The sequence below is a fragment of the Heliangelus exortis genome, chromosome 1, assembly GCF_036169615.1.
Source record: "Heliangelus exortis chromosome 1, bHelExo1.hap1, whole genome shotgun sequence".
NCBI classification, from domain to species: domain Eukaryota; kingdom Metazoa; phylum Chordata; class Aves; order Apodiformes; family Trochilidae; genus Heliangelus; species Heliangelus exortis.
This window is the reverse complement of record NC_092422.1, coordinates 41,978,614-41,998,121: the sequence shown is the minus strand read 5'-3', so window position 1 is coordinate 41,998,121 and position 19,508 is coordinate 41,978,614. Positions and strand designations below refer to the sequence as shown.

The 19,508-nt window shown below is 35.1% G+C and overlaps 1 protein-coding gene across 3 annotated transcripts in view; it reads left to right on the top strand.

Moving 5' to 3' along the window:
* MYCBP2 (MYC binding protein 2) overlaps positions 1 to 19,508 on the top strand; it is a 175,059-nt gene that overhangs the window by 82,182 nt on the left and 73,369 nt on the right. For all 3 annotated transcript variants that reach the window (XM_071741405.1, XM_071741413.1, XM_071741397.1), the window contains exons 28-43: positions 582 to 716; positions 798 to 881; positions 2,300 to 2,396; positions 4,119 to 4,311; positions 4,933 to 5,207; positions 6,159 to 6,380; positions 7,948 to 8,139; positions 8,688 to 8,894; positions 9,627 to 9,758; positions 10,297 to 10,475; positions 11,682 to 11,824; positions 12,645 to 12,745; positions 13,884 to 14,102; positions 15,535 to 15,760; positions 16,061 to 16,179; positions 18,212 to 18,299. In XM_071741405.1, coding sequence (XP_071597506.1) covers positions 582 to 716; positions 798 to 881; positions 2,300 to 2,396; positions 4,119 to 4,311; positions 4,933 to 5,207; positions 6,159 to 6,380; positions 7,948 to 8,139; positions 8,688 to 8,894; positions 9,627 to 9,758; positions 10,297 to 10,475; positions 11,682 to 11,824; positions 12,645 to 12,745; positions 13,884 to 14,102; positions 15,535 to 15,760; positions 16,061 to 16,179; positions 18,212 to 18,299 — 2,612 coding nt within the window. The remainder of the gene's footprint in view (positions 1 to 581; positions 717 to 797; positions 882 to 2,299; positions 2,397 to 4,118; positions 4,312 to 4,932; positions 5,208 to 6,158; positions 6,381 to 7,947; positions 8,140 to 8,687; positions 8,895 to 9,626; positions 9,759 to 10,296; positions 10,476 to 11,681; positions 11,825 to 12,644; positions 12,746 to 13,883; positions 14,103 to 15,534; positions 15,761 to 16,060; positions 16,180 to 18,211; positions 18,300 to 19,508) is intronic.

The following is a 19,508-nucleotide window of genomic DNA, read 5'->3' as shown; positions in this document are numbered from 1 at the left end:
ATCAGTCAGCTCCCATATCACTGTGATGGGAAACAAAATAGACAAACACAATATTTCAGCAGCTCTTGAATATTTCTATCAAAAAGATGCTGTCAAGCACAAATAAGTATTTGCATTAATTGACTTATCACTAAATTTATTGCTATACAAAACTGTCATAACTTTCTTAAATATTAAAGTGTAATTCCTAAGAATTTATATGTAAGCTCCCATCACTTACAAAAATTCACCCAGGGTTTTCTGAAATTGATTTTTAAAAGTATAGTTAGTACTTTACTTGTAGTATTACTTACTAAATTGAATTGGATTTGTGTGTTTTAATTTACCTTAATCTCTCCTTCCTCTGTTTGGCATTTGATACCTGATTGTTTCAAAAGCAAGAGTAAGCGAGATGTGGGCATTTGTAGGTCCTTCTGAATTGGTTTTTTTTGTTACGACAGTAGTTTCCAACCAAATATTTTAAAATGTTGAACATAAAGAGATACTTCATAACTTAATTCCATAAATTTTAATTTACAAGCAGTCTGCAAATCATTAAAATTTAATTCATGTAAATCTCTTTCAACATTTATTTCTCCCAGGGAGAAGTATGCAATGATGTTTGATGAACCAGTACTCCTACAAGCTGGCTGGTGGTACGTAGCCTGGGCAAGAGTGTCGGGACCTAGCAGTGATTGTGGATCTCATGGACAGGCCTCTATTACTACAGATGATGGGTATGTTTTTCTTTATGTGTTTTAATGCAAAAGAAGAAATCTAATATTGCTGGGATAATAATTGGGGTTTTTCTCTCTCAGTGTTGTGTTTCAGTTTAAAAGTTCCAAGAAATCAAATAATGGTACAGATGTTAATGCAGGGCAGATCCCGCAGTTATTATACAGGTAAGGTTTTTACCTCTACTTAGCAGCTTACTGACTTTTTCAAAACAAATTAAAGTAAGCATTTGTTTAATGTCATTGTATTAAGCTAAGGAAATCAGTATCTACAAAATTTAGGGGAAACTTAGTGCCTTTGAGACGATTATTAAGTCCATTATACCAACTTTTTTTTTTTTTTTTTTTTCAGTTTTTCTTTAAAAAGTCATTCATCACATATTTTGTTCTGAGACCTTCATTTAGCTTTGTAGAGCCTCATGGTTTCCTCTAATATGCTTAAAATTTTTTTTCTTGTTGGGAAGTATTTTATTTAGTAGGCCTCAGTTCAGGGAGAATTACTATCAACCAGATGGAAAAAAATGTGCCTTACAGAAAGTTAGCATTAATTTATTCCCATGAGAAACGTTATATAAAAATGTTACATTTTAAAAAGCAAGAAATCTTTCTCTATATTCCTAATATATTTGCCAGATTTCCTTCAGATATATACATGACCTAATTTTTATACTTTGTGTGTGTGTGTATATACATATATTCCCCCTTGCACCCACATTGATTCTGAAACTTGGAATTACTTCCTGCTATTCTCACAGTTTCTCAGCATGTCCTTTTCAGAGTCCCTTATCAAAACAGCTCACTTTTGCAGATATGCTTTGTGTTCAAAGAGTCCTGTCTCTCCAAAGCAGTGTTGTATTTCAGCTGATGCACATCAAGTCCTGGCGTAACACTCTTTGTCATTTGGGTAATTTCCATGGAGAGGTGGCTGTAGCCAGAGAAAAGCCCCTTTGGGGCCTCTGAAGCCAGGATGTGGCTGAAGAGCCACAAGTGGCACAAAAGGGAAGGTGCTGCAGTCACAGGTGCTGCCTACATTGGTTTTGCTTTCATTGTGAAGGACTTTGAGGCCTGCCTTTCAGATATTGTTATTCTGAACAATATCTCATACACTTCAGTGTTATCAACAGACTCGGGGACCTAAATGAGAGAAAACTTCTTCTTTACTAGGAACGAGAGTTTTTCAAGATATTTGTGTGTTGCTTCATTCCCTCCCTCCCCCCGTCTTCTTTCTCTTTCCTATTGTTCATAAATGTTTGTCTTTTTGTGCTCTAAACATACCAATGAGCTACTCTTCTTAGAAGAACAACGTTTCTAGTTTTAAGAATGTCATCTGAAGAAATACAGTAAATGCTTATTGTAATTTAATGTGTAATTAGATTCAACTTTATCAACTGTCACAGTTCTGCCAGTTGAACAGAATTAAAGATATTTGATTGCTGGTCTAGAACAATCAGGAACTGGAGGAAATTACGCTGAGCATTTTTTTGATAATTACCTTAAACTTTTCTTCTGCTTTTGTTCCACTTGAACAATGCAAAAAACAAATAGTTGGTACAGATTTCAAGCCAATTATTAACTTGTTCTTCCAGGCTGCCAACAAGTGATGGCAGTGCCTCCAAAGGAAAGCAGCAAACCAGTGAACCTGTGCATATTTTAAAGCGGTCTTTTGCCAGAACAGTCTCAGTGGTGAGTATTATCAAAAATCTTCTGTGTTTTCTATAAGCTCACTCATACTTAGAAAACTGAAAGATGTACATGTGTACATAGGTAATGATTTTTTTCTGTCTGCTTTTTCAAGGAGTAGTTACTTACACTGATACATAGAACATTTTGGTTTTACTTTTACTGAAGAATACGGATGCTTAAATCTAAGCTTCATATTGATCCTGAGGATGAGAGCCTAGACATATATTTGTTATCAAGGTTTAATTGACTTTTTATGTGTGAGCTACTTAGTTTTAGGGTTTGATTTGGGGGTTGTGGGGTTAAATTTGTACTTACAGGTTGTATTCAATACATAAGACTTACTCCCTGCAGAGAAATCAATGCTAGCAGGCATTTTAGAGTTTGAGGGAGTTATACTACTACATGTTCTCTTCCATGGTTTTTAAATTACTGTTGTTGGTCATTGGTAAGATTCATCTTCCTCTTCAATGTATTCCAATATACAGTGAGGATCAGGTAGCACATAGTTCAATAAACTGAGGTAAGTTGTATTACTAAGCACACTGAATTGCAGCTATTAATATAGTCTGCTGTTCTTCACTAAGAGATTAGTCAAATTTTGAGGAATACTGCACTTAAGTTGCAGTGGAGCTTTATCATGCAGAGTAAGACCAATTCTGTCTTCATGTTTTTGAAGTACAGTCCCTTCCTTATCTGTTAAAAGCAATTATGGTTTTATTTTCAGTTTAATTCTGGACTATATTTTTTACTGCATTACATGTACTGTCAGTATTCTCTACTTAAACTGATTGCCTCCATATGGACACTCACAGCCCAGTTTTCTTAAGCAGCTTGATTTATGTCTTCTCTATTTCAGTATTCTATATCAGCATATTAGTAGCTACTCTTAATATGTTTCCTTGAAAATATTTGCATTAAGTTATGAACTTTCATGGCTTTTGATACTTCTCATTGTATCCTCCCACTTCATTATCTTGCTCCTGTTACTCCTCACCATGGAGCTGAATTGGTATAGGAGGAGAGTTCTGGCTTTCTAGAGCATTACCTGTTTTATAACTAACTTTGGACAGTAAGCATGATTTTTGCAACTGGAAGATATACTTCTAGCTTGAAGGTATTCTATATTGAATAATTGGTTTGCCTTCTGAGGTTCAACTTTTATGAAGATACTGACCACGTTTAATGATGATAGAAACAATTTTTTGGACAAAACTTTTAAATTCTTAAATGTCTTACGGACTATTTTGTGCTTCTATTGAACTTTCAAGTACAGTAAATTTGATATAGTTTTGAGTCTTCAGGTCGTAACTGTTTAAAAACAAAGCAAAGAGGGCCCTGACAAGTTTAATGTTACAACAAGAATGTATTCTGTTAAAAGTAGGTATTACACTGTTCGTAGGCAGATGAAACAAGTAAATTTACTGAAAAATCTGTATTACAGGTGCGTACAAACAGTTCTTAACTGAGACTTTTAACACTCAAAACATTATAAATTGCTTTTAGCATGGTACTACAGTGAAGTATTTTCTGCATTCTGAGTGCTATTTTTTTATTCTCAGGCAAATAAGATCTGTGTGTTCTGTGGTAGATGTGTATAAACATAAATGTTGTCATAATAAACAAGGATATAGATACTGTTTGATATTAATTTTATTCTGATGCTGAAAATTCACTCTTTTTAACACAAAATCTGTCTTTTGTGTCCTTCATACTCTTAAATAGGAATGCTTTGAATCTTTATTGAGCATTCTTCACTGGAGCTGGACAACACTGGTGCTGGGAGTTGAAGAACTTCGTGGACTTAAAGGATTCCAATACACTGCTACTCTTTTAGATTTAGAAAGGTTGCGTTTTGTGGGCACGTGCTGTCTGAGGTTGCTGAGAGTCTATACCTGTGAAATATACCCAATATCAGGTATCTCTCCTAGTGCACTTGTTTCATATTTATGAGTAAATAATAATCTATAGATCATTCAAAATTTGGTCCTAAATATTCTTGCAGGGTGTGCTATAAGATGATATTACTTATACCAATGGTTTTATTGGAGGAATTCAGAGACTTGTTGTCAGAAAATGGATATGTGTAACCATCTCCATAATCAAGTGTACAACACTACATGTTTACACTGGAATTTGTGTGTATTTTAAAGCTTATTTCTTGTTTGGCTTGACATTGGAGTTCTTTTGGACTATTTTATCTTCTTTTTTCCCATTCCTGTCCATAGTAGGTGCCTTGGCAGTAATCCCAATTTAAACTTGAAAGATATTTTCTGTTTCTTGTGCTTGTGGTTTAACAATGCTCATATTAAAATACAGCATATATTATTAAAGACCAGAAAATTAGAAGTTACTGTTGTTCAGATTTATTCATTGTAATTTAACACTTGTCAATGTTGTCCTTGTGAAATTACTTCACTGAATATAGATCAGCATTGCTGAATTCTAGTTGTTTCATTTGCATGTAAAATCTGCATTTTTTTTAATATGAAAATGTTTCTTTTACTTACATGTAATGCTTCCCTTTGTCACCTTTCAGCTACGGCTAAGGCAGTTGTAGAAGAAACCAGCAAATTAGCAGATTGCATTGGAAAAACTAGGACCTTGCTGAGAAAAATTTTATCTGAAGGAGTTGATCATTGCATGATCAAGTTGGACAATGATCCACAAGGATATCTCAGTCAGCCCCTGAGTCTTTTAGAAGCTGTTCTCCAGGAATGCCATAATACCTTCACAGCTTGCTTTCATTCATTTTATCCAACACCAGCTCTGCAGTGGGCATGTCTCTGTGACCTACTGAATTGTTTGGACCAGGTACGTGAAAATGACCCAAGTAAATATTAAAACTTAGCCTTCCCTTTTACTCAAAGAGAAGCCAATCAGTATTAAAAACCTTTATTCCTGTTTTTTTGGTGTTTATTCTGATTTGCAACTCGAATTTTGCTGTGGTTTGGTTTTTTTTTTTAATAATTGAGTTTTATTTTTTAAAACATGTCTACAAAAAAAACATGTGCTACAAACTTCAGTCTCTTAGCAGAAAGATCCTCTCTGAGACAACGAATAAAATCTATGGTGCTGCTAACTGTCTACACCTTGAGGCCATGCCTTGTATGCAGATACTCCTGCTGCACATTTCTTGGGAGCATACACATGGCATTCTTTTATCATCATCACTAATACTTGTGATTTCTCATCATTGAATGTTACAGCAGTGCTCTGATTGAGCAAAGTACAAAACTGACAATATTCTGTAATAAACAACTTTCTTAAAAGTATCTTGCTTTTTAGGAATGAACCATCTTGGGTTTAAACAATGTAGTTGCATTGATTGCAGTGAAATATAAGTAACAGATTTCTTTGCATGAAAATTCTTTTATCAAAAAAAAAAAATTCAAGGAAGAACCAGTTATTAAATGTATTATTCTAAGAAAATTTTTTAATAAGTATTGTAAGTGCTTTGTCTTCAAAGGGTGCCAAATTTCAGAAGGGTTTATTATTTTAAAAAGTGCCAAGCCATGAGTTGTAACTACTCCAATTTAAAAGATCCAAATGGAGTCTCTTAAGAGAAGATAATGTAAAACTCACAGAAAAGCTAACAGTACATGAAATTCCTTATCTAACTTATTTTTATATTTACTGTAAAATGGAAGTTCCTTTCAAAAGTAGTTTCTCCCTCATTTACTTCAAATGCGACAGCGCCTTTCTGTTTTTTCCTTTTTTATTTTATATTTTGTATATTTTTTAAATATATATGTATATTTTTAGGACATCCAGGAAGCAAACTTCAAAACCTCCAGTAGCAGGCTTCTTGCTGCTGTTATGTCTGCCCTCTGCCATACGTCAGTAAAGCTGACCTCCATCTTCCCCATCGCTTACGACGGAGAGGCCTTGCTGCGGTCAATGGTCAAACAAGTCAGCACTGAGAATGACTCTGCTCTCGCCCATCGTTTTCCTCTTTTGGTTGCACACATGGAGAAACTGAGTCAGGTCAGGATACGTTCTAAAAATGTTACTGTTTGTTTTACTTTGCAGCAAAAAAACAGTTTTGTAAGTTGAAGTTGTGGCTTTATAAGGACAAAACTTAATTTGCCTGAGTGTTTTCTTTCTAAGAGGATTGATTCAGAAGCTTATTTAATCCAATTTTCATCTTTCAGTCTGAAACATCTCATTGCTTGTTTGGAGAATGCCTGAACAAATATTATTCTTATTTATTTTGGACTATTAAATTGGCAGAAATAAAGTTCAGAGCTATCTTCTCTTGCAAAGTTTCCTGCAACAGTTTTTCAGCTTTTTCATGTGATCACAAGAATGAACATGCGAAGAGATTAATTGATTTTAAGGAAGAGTTAACACAGCTTTGGTAATAAAAAGTTATGTCTCTAACTGGAGTTTTTAAGGAAGTCAGCAAGTGGGTGTACAAGGGAAGCCTAGTTCATGTAATTCTATCAAAGCTTATTAAAACAGTTCCCTAAGGGCTCTTGAATGCTGTATTTTTGCAGTTCTGTTTTTCCAGAATATATTGAATAAAAAAGGGTAGAGATGATAATCAAAGATATAGAACTGCTAAATATTATTCTTCACTTCAGAAGACAAGGGAGGTAAGTTCTTATGAAATGGTCAATGATGGATAAAAATTAATCATCATACAACTGTTCAGTCCAAAACTTCTGAATAACCAGAGATCTTAGCAAATGGTAAGTTCAGAAGGTAGCTGCAATTAAGCTGTGGAACATGCTCCTGCAGGCTATTATGCTAAAGGTTTTCACAGACGTAGAAAGCATCTGCACAAGTTGACAAATTAGGAACTGACAGAAAGCTATTTACATGCAAACATAGTATTTCCATCCTGGATACAACTGCCTCTTTGCTGCTTAAGATATAGTCCTGTGCAGATCTCTGTACAGGTTTGTTTGACCTGATTTTCTTTGCTACCTGCTCACTACTAGGATATTTTTGAGGGACAAAATGGTGAAAGAGAAAAATCTTCAATTTCTGTCCGTAGAGTTTATTTTCATCTTTCTTTCTTTCTTTGGTATGACTTCAATATGAATAACTGTTTTGAAAAACAATGAATGTCACTGCTAAGTAGAAGATACGTTAGATGTCTAAGCTTACATTTGTTTCACAGTCTTGACTGACTAAAACCAACTGTTTTCATAAGCATCCCATCACTGGTTTTATCTTATCTGTGTGCACGGAAGACTTAGCTACCATTAATGCCAAAAAGCTGTGTTTCTTTTTAGACAACATGGAAGACAACAATGTGAAGAATACCATGAACACCTATATAACTATTGTATTCTAACACAGGCTTATAAATACCATGGCAAGGAGGACCATAAGAAAGTCCCCTATGAGAAGGACACAATTATCCTTCAATGCAATAAGCAAAGTCAGTGCCACCTCATTCTGGAAATTAGGAATATTAGATCATTTTTTTGACCAAGGAATTCATATAATGATCACTTTGAGAAGTTTTAATTATTTTTTAACCTCTATATTTCTTATTTTTAAGAAGCCACCCGTTTTTTGTTTTTTCTTCTTTATTATGTAGAGTGAAGAAAATGTTTCTGGGATGACAAGCTTTCGGGAAGTGCTGGAGAAGATGTTGGTCATTGTTGTTTTACCAGTCCGAAACAGCCTTAGACGAGAAAATGAACTTTTCTCTTCACATCTGGTTTCTAATACTTGTGGGCTTCTTGCTAGTATTGTGAGCGAGCTTACAGCATCAGCACTAGGATCTGAGGTAAAGCTTCTATAAAATCATTCCTACTAGTCTTTTAGGATAAGTCTATTAAGAATGTGATACAGGCTGTGATGGCAAATATTGTAGGTATGGACATCTTGCACAGGTGCTTGAGGTCTCCTTAGCTTTCAGATGTTTAACATTGTTTGAATAATGTGTACGTTGTATTAGGGAAGTACTGTTGGTTAGCTGTTTCATTACAGCTTAAGAATACTGTGAAGTGGTTAAAAAATAGCAATTTTGTTTGGAGTACCTTTCTTCTTTCATGCATGTCTTTGCATGTACACACTCAAAATGTGTTTGTTCAGTGCTCCCTGGAAGCAATGCCACACCTGAGCATCTACGTGCCTCTGCCAGTATCAGCAGTGCCTCTTGAGTTCTAGCAGGTGTCAGTAGTGGCCTGTCTTGTGTTTTATCAGATGACTGTTAAAATTTACCCAGTTGAAAATCTGGTAATTTAATTCACTTAACTTTGCTTTATTTAGAATTATCTGGTGTTTAGCCTAAGTGTTAACTTTTTCTCTTGCTTATCTTTAACTTACTTACAGGTTGATGGGCTCAACTCTCTCCATTCTGTCAAATCCACTCCAAACCGTTTCACTAAAACAAGTCAGGGAAGAAGCTGGAATACTGGAAATGGATCCCCTGATGCAATATGCTTCTCTGTTGACAAACCTGGTGTAGTTGTAGTAGGATTTTCTGTTTATGGTGGAGGGGGAATTCATGAGTATGAGTTGGAAGTACTAGTTGATGATGTAAGTACTACATTTGAAAAACGGTTTGAACAAAATTAATCTCAGTTTTTTCATAATGTGTCTTACAAAGTAATATTGTAATAGTCTTATGCAGTCTAGGTTACCACTAAAGCAGTGGTAACAGGTAGCAGGGGGTTTTTTGCTTGTGGTGGTGATTTTTGTAGTATAGCAAGCTATATACTGTATCCAGTAGGGTCCTTATTTTGGTTATGGTCTTGACATCTTCCTTCGTTACACATAATTTTTGAGGTATAGTTGACATTTCACTTACTGGAACTAAATGTAAATTACTACTAGTTATCTCTCTTTAAATTGTGAAAGAAAGTTAAGGAATAAGGGAGACCAAGTTAAAACATTTTAAACCAAAATTTGAAGGAAGGCAGCCTATCATCATGTTCAGGCTGTAGCTACAGATGTTTCATATGTTGTTCAAGTACTCTCTTAAAATAAGCTTAAAACTTGTTTTTGCAATGATGACAGACCTCCATTCTTTTACAGCCAATTATTCACTTTAACCAGCTCTTCTAATCTCTTCCAAAGGGCTAATGCAAAATTAGCTTCTCTGCTCAGTAATTTCCTTTTGTAGCATAAAAACTTCTCTGACTCTCAGCAGGTTTTTCAGCTTTGTTTTGTTTGTAATGCTGTGTACAAGTAAACAAATTGCACAGTTGAGTGATTGTCATGTATTTACATTTATAAATGGATTAAAATGACTTTATTTCTTTGAATCAGAGTGATCATACTGGAGATTCAACTCATTCTCACAGATGGACATCTCTAGAATTGGTTAAAGGAACTTACACCACAGATGACTCTCCCAGTGACATAGCTGAAATCAGACTTGACAAAGTTGTGCCACTGAAGGTAAATAGAAGTGTAGGTTTCATGGGTGCATGTGTAGGTTTCATGACTTCATCAGATAACAAAACCCAGAATGTTCAACATAAATCACGTTTTCTTATGTACACATTTATGAATTAATCTTGACATATTTGCTATAAAAATTTTCAGTTTGACCCTGCAACTGAAACGTTCAAATACCAGCAGCAAAAAAACCTTCATTTTTTTAAATAGTGTAAGATAGATTGTAATTGCTTAGTAACTTAGATTCCCGAATATGAAACTTGTTTGGTAGCACATTTTCTTGTTACCTTGGGTACCTTCAAGTAATTAGAAGTAATATTTTACTGAAGTTATGGCCTTCAGTTTGGGAACACAGAATAGCTTTGGCTTTTGTTACATGCTGGATCTTTTTCCGTTCATTTCATTTGCAGAGTGCTTAAAAGGACTTCTCAGAGTTTTGACATTAATACTTTTACAGTATTAATATTATGAAATGCTATGAAGTTTAACTTGTGTACTTGTTTTATCCTGCTCACTGTTTCTGGCTCTCCTTTTTAAGGAAAATGTGAAATATGCAGTTCGTTTGAGGAATTATGGAAGCCGGACTGCCAATGGAGATGGGGGAATGACCACAGTTCAGTGTCCAGATGGTGTCACATTTACATACAGTACATGTAGTCTGAGCAGTAATGGCACAAACCAAACACGAGGACAAATTCCACAGATCCTCTATTACAGGTGTGTGTGATAAAGCAACTGTAGTGCTCTTTTTGAGAAGTAACAAAAATAAATGCATCTGGAGGGTGTTTGAGGAAAGAGCTTCCTTACCAGCAATATCGTGTTCTCCCAGTGTAGTTTCAGACAAAAGTTACTGAGTGAAGATAGTTCTCAGGACATCAGTTTCATTGGTGCCTCTTCAAGGCTTGTTTTAGATTATTTTTTTTTTCCTTTGACATGACAAAAGATTTGATGGTTGACCTCTCTTAAGAGGTCCATTGTTTACTTCTTTAAATATGTCATATAGGAGACTAAAAAAAAAAACCAAAACCAAAAAAACAACCAAAAAAATACCCACCAGACAACAAATTTAAATCTTTTTGTGAGAGTGGTTAAATTAAGTCATAAAGAAGTATAGGAATCTTTGTTGTTCACTGTACTTATCCAATTAATGTTTTTGAGCATTCAAAAGGTGACAGTCCTAGAATGTTAATATCTGTTATAAGGTCTGAGCAATCAAATTTTTCTGGACAAACATGAGTAATCCAAATGAGATTGCAGAAAGGGGGATTTTGCTTTAAATACTGACCTAGTGATTTTGCTTGTCAATGCCAAAACTGAATCACTATCATATTGAGAACTTGAATTAGTTCATCATTCAGATGCTTTGAAAAAGCAAATAAAACCAGATCTTTTTTATGCCTATTGAAATAGTGTTGTGAGCAATATTTAGCAGATCCTAATTTGACATACAGAGTGGGTTTCAAAGAAAAAGCTACAGCATATGAGTAAGCCTAAGGCTGTATTTCAAAACCAAAATTAAGCTTTGGAACAAGGGTGGAAAATCCTTTTCCTTGTTATGATACTGCAGAAATATCCACTGCAAGAATTTTACTCATTTCTGTGTTGCGTTTAGTGTTAGTCTCTTTACCAAGAAACATGGTTAGGCTAGGAAGAGCACAGGAATTAATGCATTTCTGGTGTTTGAAAGACAGCTAGTCAAAACAAACTTTTCAGAAACAAGCTTTTCATTTTTTCTGCTAAATAAAAATAAAACTATTTCAAACGGCTAACACTGAGGCATTGCTTCCAAAATGTCCTGTGTATTTTCTTTGATTGTTTCCTTTGTCATAAATTGTTTTATTCCATGTCAAAAGCCATTCTGTCATGGTTTTTCTAGTATAATTTTGTGATTTGTGACCTTACTTTAATTTATCCACCATTCAGGAGTGAGTATGATGGAGATCTGCAATCACAGCTTTTGAACAAAGCTAATGAAGAAGATAAAAATTGTAGCAGGGCTCTTTCTGTTGTGAGTGCTGTTGTACGAGCAGCCAAAGACCTGTTGCACAGGGCTCTTGCTGTAGATGGTAAGGCTTTTGAAAATTGACTTTCAAAATACACTTTTTGAAACTTCTTTCTTGGTTAGCAAGAAATAATAGTAGAATATTGGTGATGTAAAATAATTTCTCTTCTGCTTTTTAAAGAAAATTTTTCTAGTCTGTCATTACTTCAGGTATCAAACTGAGTACCTTTCTGAGTCACTGAGTTGCACTTGAGATATCATAAGCAATACCTCTATAAATTTGCTTGTCAGCTCAGCAAGTATCATGTTAAAGCTGCTAAGATTCTTTATTGACTCCAAAACATTTGCTGTGATAGGTCAGTTCCAAATTTTATAGTATGTTTTGCACAGTGGTGGTAATCAGGGAGACTGCTGAATGTGATGTATTTCTAAGCACTTAAACATCCATTTTTGAGAAATACAGGCATTAGCCTTAAAACTGAATGCTTTTAAGCTGCTATCTTCTGCCATTCTAGTCAAAATGTCCAGAATATTACATAAAGGATGCTATGGAAATTGATTTAGGGGGCTAAGAGAAGCTTATTGTGCTAGCTTTTATACTAAAGAAAGTATGAATTATTTCACAAAATGTCAAAAAATGCAATAAAACTATTCTCCAAGAGGAAGAAATTTTTTTACAGAGACCAGACCATTTAACAGAGACCAATGCCACTTTTATCACAGCTGAACTTTGCAGGTATAGAGTTTGATAATGCCTATATAATGAAAATAATTTGAACTGGTTTATAAACTAGTTTAACTCCAAGTATCAAACCAGAAAAATAAGATGGGTTTTGAACTATGGTGCATTTATTAATGCCTGTGTTATAATTGTCTTTGTCTAGCTGAAGACATTCCAGAACTACTCAGCTCTTCCAGTCTGTTTTCAATGCTGCTTCCCCTCATAATAGCCTACATAGGACCAGTAGCAGCAGCCATTCCCAAGGTATGCTCCTGAATCCCTGAAGAAATTTTAAAGTGTTACAAGAAGAAGTCTTAACTGTGAAAATCTGAATATCTTGATTTCTTAAGATTTTATGAATTAGTAGTTTATATTTCACCATGTTACTCATGAATTTTCCAAGGGTCAATTTTGAAAACAGTTCATTGTTTAAAAATTGCTCTCTTAATTTAAAGCCATTATGAAAAGAAATACTTTAAGGAAGCAGAGGGAGAGATGACAGGCTTAACAATAGGAAAGTACAGAAGTCTAGAAGGATCTGTGTTTATGACTCATTGGTTGATAATGATAGAATGAGATGTTTTTATACAAAGCAGTGGTAACTGCTCATTTTCATTATTAAATTTAGAGATAGGAAGACTTCAACTTTAAATAAAAATGTGCTTAATTGTCAGTGGCAGAGCATTCTTCCATGTGCCTGGTCTGGAACAGTCCTGAAATCAATTATTAGATTTGTAAATGTCATTAATCCTTAGGTAGTATGCATTGTTGCCTTATATTTTTTTTTCAGGAACTGCAGGCTATCTTCTAACTCCTTTTAAAAGGGGATGGGAGAGGACAGGTCACCTAAAATCTAACAAATTCATTTCATTAATATAGTTTCAAATTTTAGTTCCCTTGTTACTGTGATGAGCTGGAATTTAGAACCAAATGTTTTGCTATAGAAGTGTTCTTTTAGTTTGAAAAGGTGATGAAGATTACAGAAGATAATCGTGAACTTAACACTACGTGCATGAAAATGTTGAATATTTGAAAAAGAAAAAAAACATTACTGATGTTGTTATAAAACAAAGTATAACTGCAATATGACTTCGGTACAGTATTTGCTTTCTCTCAACTCACGTTGTGAATGTTACAGCTTCCTGGTAGTAGAGAATGTGTTTTCATGAAGGTATCTCTCAGCTGCATACAGATTTTTATTTCAGTTTTGGCAAGTCTCTAGGAGTAGTTAAGATTAATTTAGTGATGATTTTTCTGTCACAATTGCATAGACACAGAATTGGAAAACAGATGAGTGAATTGTGGTAGTTATCTTCTGAGAATATACAGAACCACTGTAGAGAAATACAAGTTTGTGAGCGTTGTTTTCCCGCAGTCATGAGTGTGTGGTGTTATGCTGCAGGTTGCTGTTGAGGTCTTTGGCCTGGTACAACAGTTACTTCCCTCGGTGGCAGTTCTGAATCAGAAATATGCCCCTCCAGCCTTTAATCCAAATCAGTCTACAGACAGCACCACCGGGAACCAACCGGAGCAAGGGCTTTCAGCTTGTACTACCTCCAATCACTATGCTGTTGTAGAAAGTGAGCATCCCTATAAACCTGCCTGTGTTACACACTACAAGGTAAGCACCTTCTGAGTCTGTGTACAGTTTCTTAAAAGCTTTTGACACGTGGGTTTTGTTTTGTCGACATTTACTCTCTGAAAAAAATGTTCCTATAGATGATAATTCATGTTGTCTAATGTGGGAGATAGCAAACTGATTTCTGGAGAAACTTGTGTCCAGTAACTATAGTGAAGCTATAGTAGAAACTAGTGTGGTTTAACACCCTAATGCAGGTATCTACTGTAAGTCTCTAAATTTGCTCAGTCAGATTTTCCTACTGTCATGCACAGTTGCTTTGCTGTAGTATTTGAGACTGTGGAAGTTGGAAGTCTTTATGTATATGTTATTTGATCACACCTCAGACTTTTTTATCTAGTCCTAAAACAATGCTTTGTAAAAATACTTAACATCTATTCTAGTCAAATTAATATGCAGTATAGTGTAGGGATCCCTGCGCTGGGTATTGCTGGTCTGTCAATTAAAATTCTTCATTAATTACTTTTGCTTGGACCAATTTACTAGGGTTTGGCATCGCAGAAGTCTCCAAAGTCCTCAGAATTCTGTGAAGTCATTTTGTGTAGAATTCATTTTGCCTTGTATAGGTGATTGTTGCAATAAAACCAGATTTTCCCCAACATCAGTAAAGTAAGAGTTTTTTCTAGCCATAAACTATATGTTAGAGAAATCCTGTGTTTCAGTTCTTGAAATACAGTGATTTCTGTAGTTATATTGACTCCATGACTGTAAATCCAGAGGTAGCAAACCTGGAAACAAGGAGGAGCTTGAGGAGGTCAGTAATTACTATTCCACTTGCTTGTCCTGTGAGACATCAAGGTAATTGCAGAAAGGGTAGAAATGTAGTTATTGTATGAACTTCCTGAAGGAATGATTCTTACTACTGTTCTAAAAGTTTATGAAGCTTATCCGGAGCCTTAGACTTAGTTGTTGCTACCTTTGAATTTCTGTAGCTATATGCTATTGCACTGCAAGCCATATTCACATGTACTGCAAGTGTGATTCAACTTCTGTGTGCTTTTCATATGTGCAAAATCATATTTACAAAAACATATTTGAGTGTGTTTGTTGAAGTTTGCATTTAAAAAGGTACTTGAGGGTTAAATGTTTACAGCAGTAGTTTGTAGTTATTTTGCTTCATGATGCTCTGCAGAGTTTCAAAGTGAAATCTTAAGTGAAAATACTTAATCTGAATATAAGCTATAATACATAATTATAATTCAGTAAGGTGAAAAGCATTTCAGGTATATCTGAATTTGAAGGAATAAATTAGGTTTATGTTGATCTAAATCGTATCAAAACAACTGTATAGATTTACATAATTGAATCACTTTCCCAGCCTAGAAAGTTAAACAAAGTAGAAATGAAGAATTAAATGTAAAAAATTCTCAACAACCCCCAACTTGAGCATAATTTTACTGTTATTTTGTTTTAGGTGACTTTTCCTGAATGTGTCAGGTGGATAACAATAGAGTTTGACACTCAGTGTGGCACTGCTCAGTCTGAGGATGTTCTTCGTTTACTAATTCCTGTCAGAATTGCACAGAGTCTGGGATTTGGACCAAAGCATTCTTCTGTTCATGAGAACCTTAATTCATGGATAGAACTGAAAAAATTCTCTGGATCTTCAGGATGGCCTACCATGGTATTAGTATTGCCAGGTAATAGACACTGCAATAATTTCTAGAAATGTTTGATTTTTCTGCAAAATTATCTTAGAAAACAAATTCTAGAAGTATCTTCAAGCTGGCAAGAGTTCATTATGAATCATTGGTTGTACATCAGCTGTTTCTGCTTATGCTAGGTTTCTTGTTTAAAAGGTTGATCTGTATGCTCTTTGTGGCTTTTCTTGTTACTTAAAAAGTGTAGGTTTCATATATGCTCATGCAGAGTAAATGTAAGAAAAGACATCTGAACATTTTTAAAGAATTTATTTTGTGTATCTTCTTACTTCCTATAAGGAAATGAAGCTCTTTTTTCTCTGGAGACTGCATCAGACTATGTGAAAGATGAAAAGGCTTGCTTTTATGGTTTCAAATGTTATGCAATTGGATATGAATTTAGTCCAGGATCTGATGAGGTAAGAAAAAAATTAAGTGGCTACAATTGCTGTATTTAATTGTCTTCTACAAGGCCAGGTTTCTTGGTTAGAATAGTTGTTTTTCCACTTTGGATTAAATAACATTAACAAAATATTTAAAATTAATTTTATATAAGTTTTCAATGTTTCTTGATACAGGCATCATTTTTTTGTAACTCTTTACTCAGAGCATTATTGGAATGGCTTTATATTTGTTTTGTTTCAATAATTGCGACAGTCTGCAAATACCTAGCATGATTTCATCTAGCATGTCAATGTGTTACAAAATTTCTTTAAATCCTGGTCTGGTCTTCCATCATAAATCCAAAGGATTCACAGAATCATAGAATGATTTGGATTGGAAGGGACCTTAAAGATCGTGTAGTTCCAACCTCCCTGCATGGGCAGGGACACTTTCCACCAGACCAGGTTGCTCAAGGTCCCATCCAACCTGGCCTTGAACACTTCCAGGGGGGGGGCAGCCACAACCTCCTTGGGCAGCCTGTATCAGTGTCTCACCACCCTCACAAGAAACCCAACCCTCACCACCCAACAAGAAAGAATTTCTTCCTAATGTCTAACCTAAATGTTCCCTCTTAACGTTTTAAACCAATGTGGTTTGTCCTCTCACTACACACCCATGCAAAAATCCCTACCCCAGTTTTTTTATAGGCCCCTTTCAAATATTAGAAGGTTGCTATAAGGTCACCTCAGGTCCTTTGCAGTGATTCATATTTTACTGTCACAGACAATTTTAGGATGACAAACTTGCATTATTTTTTCAGTTTTCACTCATACTAGAACCCTCAGACTCCCCGGAAATGTTGTTTTGATTTAGACTACTTGAGATTTTGCACAATGGTCACCACATCTTACCTTAAGGACATGAGCCATCTCCAGTTTCCATGTTGCTAAAGGAAGATAACATTTCTTAATGTAGCTGGGCCAGTGCTTTAGTTTGGTTTATTTTAAGAGATTACTGAAAGTACTTAATATGCTTTATAATAAATCCCTTCCATTGTCTTGGGAGTCTTAGGGCCTCTTGCTTCATGTGAACTTCTTAAGGTCTGCATCTTGCTTACACAGCCCTCACAGAAGATTTACTTCATCTTCTTCCTGGGTTCTGCTCAAGCTAAATCAGGTTTTCAAAATACAAGATTCTTTTGAATTTTGCAACATACCAGATTATAAAATATACCATTAGATTATTAGCTATGATGGTCTCACTGGCCTGCAGCAAATCAGATTTTAAAATGCTATAGATAATAAGCCAGTCTGTGATAGTGTAATAAGTTCCCCGTCTCCCCCAGTGTTTTTTTATGTTGTTTTTTTTTTCCTCCATGAGAAGCGTGTATCAGAGGTATTTTGAATCACCCACAGATATCTTTAAAAGTTAAAGCTGGTGTGTCAGTACCTTTTTGTGAGCAGAGTAAAAGAGGTTGTGCCTGCATGTTGCTGGGACAAGTTGAAGGGAAAATATAAAATACATTTCTGTAGGGCTTAAAAAGTAGCTACAACCTGCCTGGCCTTACTACTCTCCTATTCCTTGCATCCAGGCTCTTTCCTGCCATGTGTTTGAAAACTGTGTGCGTGGTCTCTTCTGTTTTGTCTTGCAAACAAGGTTAAATGATACTGATGGAGAGACACTCAGGTGTTTTCAGTGACAAGTCTGGTGGGAGGGAAAGGAGTCTTCTCATAACAACAGCATTGATGGGAAGAAATAACTTTCCAGTGCAAATAGAAAGGAGGGAATGTCAAAGACATCTTCCAGGATTTTCAGTGGCTAAAGGGGAATTACGGATTCTTTTTACCATCCTTGCCTTTCTAACTAGAGATAGGGAAGAGGGGAAAAAATTATAAACACAACTACATTTAAACAAGATAGGAATTTGAGCTTGTGTGGCGTGTATATGTGTACAGCTTGGGAGATGTAATACTTTGCAATCTGTATATCAATAGGTTTTTTGTATAGTGTCAGGGAAACATTCGTTATCCTATTTTCTGAGACATTATTTTTTATTTCAAATTGAAGGGTATTATTCAGCTGGAGAAAGAATTGGCAAATTTAGGAGGATCATGTGCAGCAGCTTTGATGAAGAAAGATCTAGCACTGCCTATTGGTAAGTCCTCAAAGAACATACTTTATTTTTTTATCCTTGCTTTGGATTTTCTGAAGTATATGTGTGTGTCTATGTGTGTCTACATATGTCTTAATGTTGCTTTTAGCTGGAGATTATGATAAGAAATTTATTCTTAAAACTGAACTAAATCAAACAAGGTAATAAAGTGATGGTGTTTTCTGCTTACGCTGTTCCCATAATATGTGTATGAGGTGGAGGAAAACCTGGTCATTTAAATCTGAACAATTCACCCCATTCACAGGTAATGTATCAAAGTCTGAGCAATGTCCTACAGTTCTCTTGTGGTACTTCAGAGATGTGCAGGTATCATATTTGTATTTCTCTTTCACTGCTTCTCCCCCCACTCCACACCCTTCTGAAAAAGAATACCTCCAGCATTGAATTGCAAAATTTAAAGTTACTTGTTTAAAATTGAAAATGACCATTGCAGCTGAAGACCTAACAGCCTAAAATATTTCTGCCGTAGTTGTTTTTACTGCCGTAGTTGGGTTTTTTTACAATTACAAAAAATACTACATGCATGTACAGTAGAGAAAAGTTCAGAGCAACCCAAATGCAATTTAAAATGAATGGATATATGTGAGTATATGAAAATAAATTGATCTGGATATTGCATGAGAACTCCTAATGATGCAGCTGTACTCTTTGTCTCCTAATATCCAGTAGTGTATAAGAAAAACAGGCTCATCATCTGTAATAGGATATCTTTTGGATCATTTTAGGAGCACAAATGAGAACTGAAATATTGTTAATAGGACTGGAAGTGTGTATTAATGAGCAGGAGGGCACTGGTCAGTGTATAGTTATTACCACAAAACCTAATTTGAATTTTTTGACCCAATACTTAGCTTTTGTGTTTGAATGTGCAAATATATTTCTTTGTTTTAAATTTCTTTGTTTTAAATAGGCACATCAATTGCACTGGTAGATCTGTATTTCTCTCTCAAAAGTAAGGCAATTCTATTGTTTAAATAGTGCCCCCTTAGCCTCCAAACAGCCACATTAACTCCTTAGTTTTGTTGACATTCCTACTACCCATTTATGCTGTCATTCTCCTATAAAAAAAAAAAAAAAAGCAGCTGCAATTGAAGCGCTTCTAACTTTATTTCCTATATTTTCTAAATACTTTTTACCTCTCTCTGGTGTTTTTTTTGTTTTGTTCTGATTTTGAATGTCTAAAAGAAGATG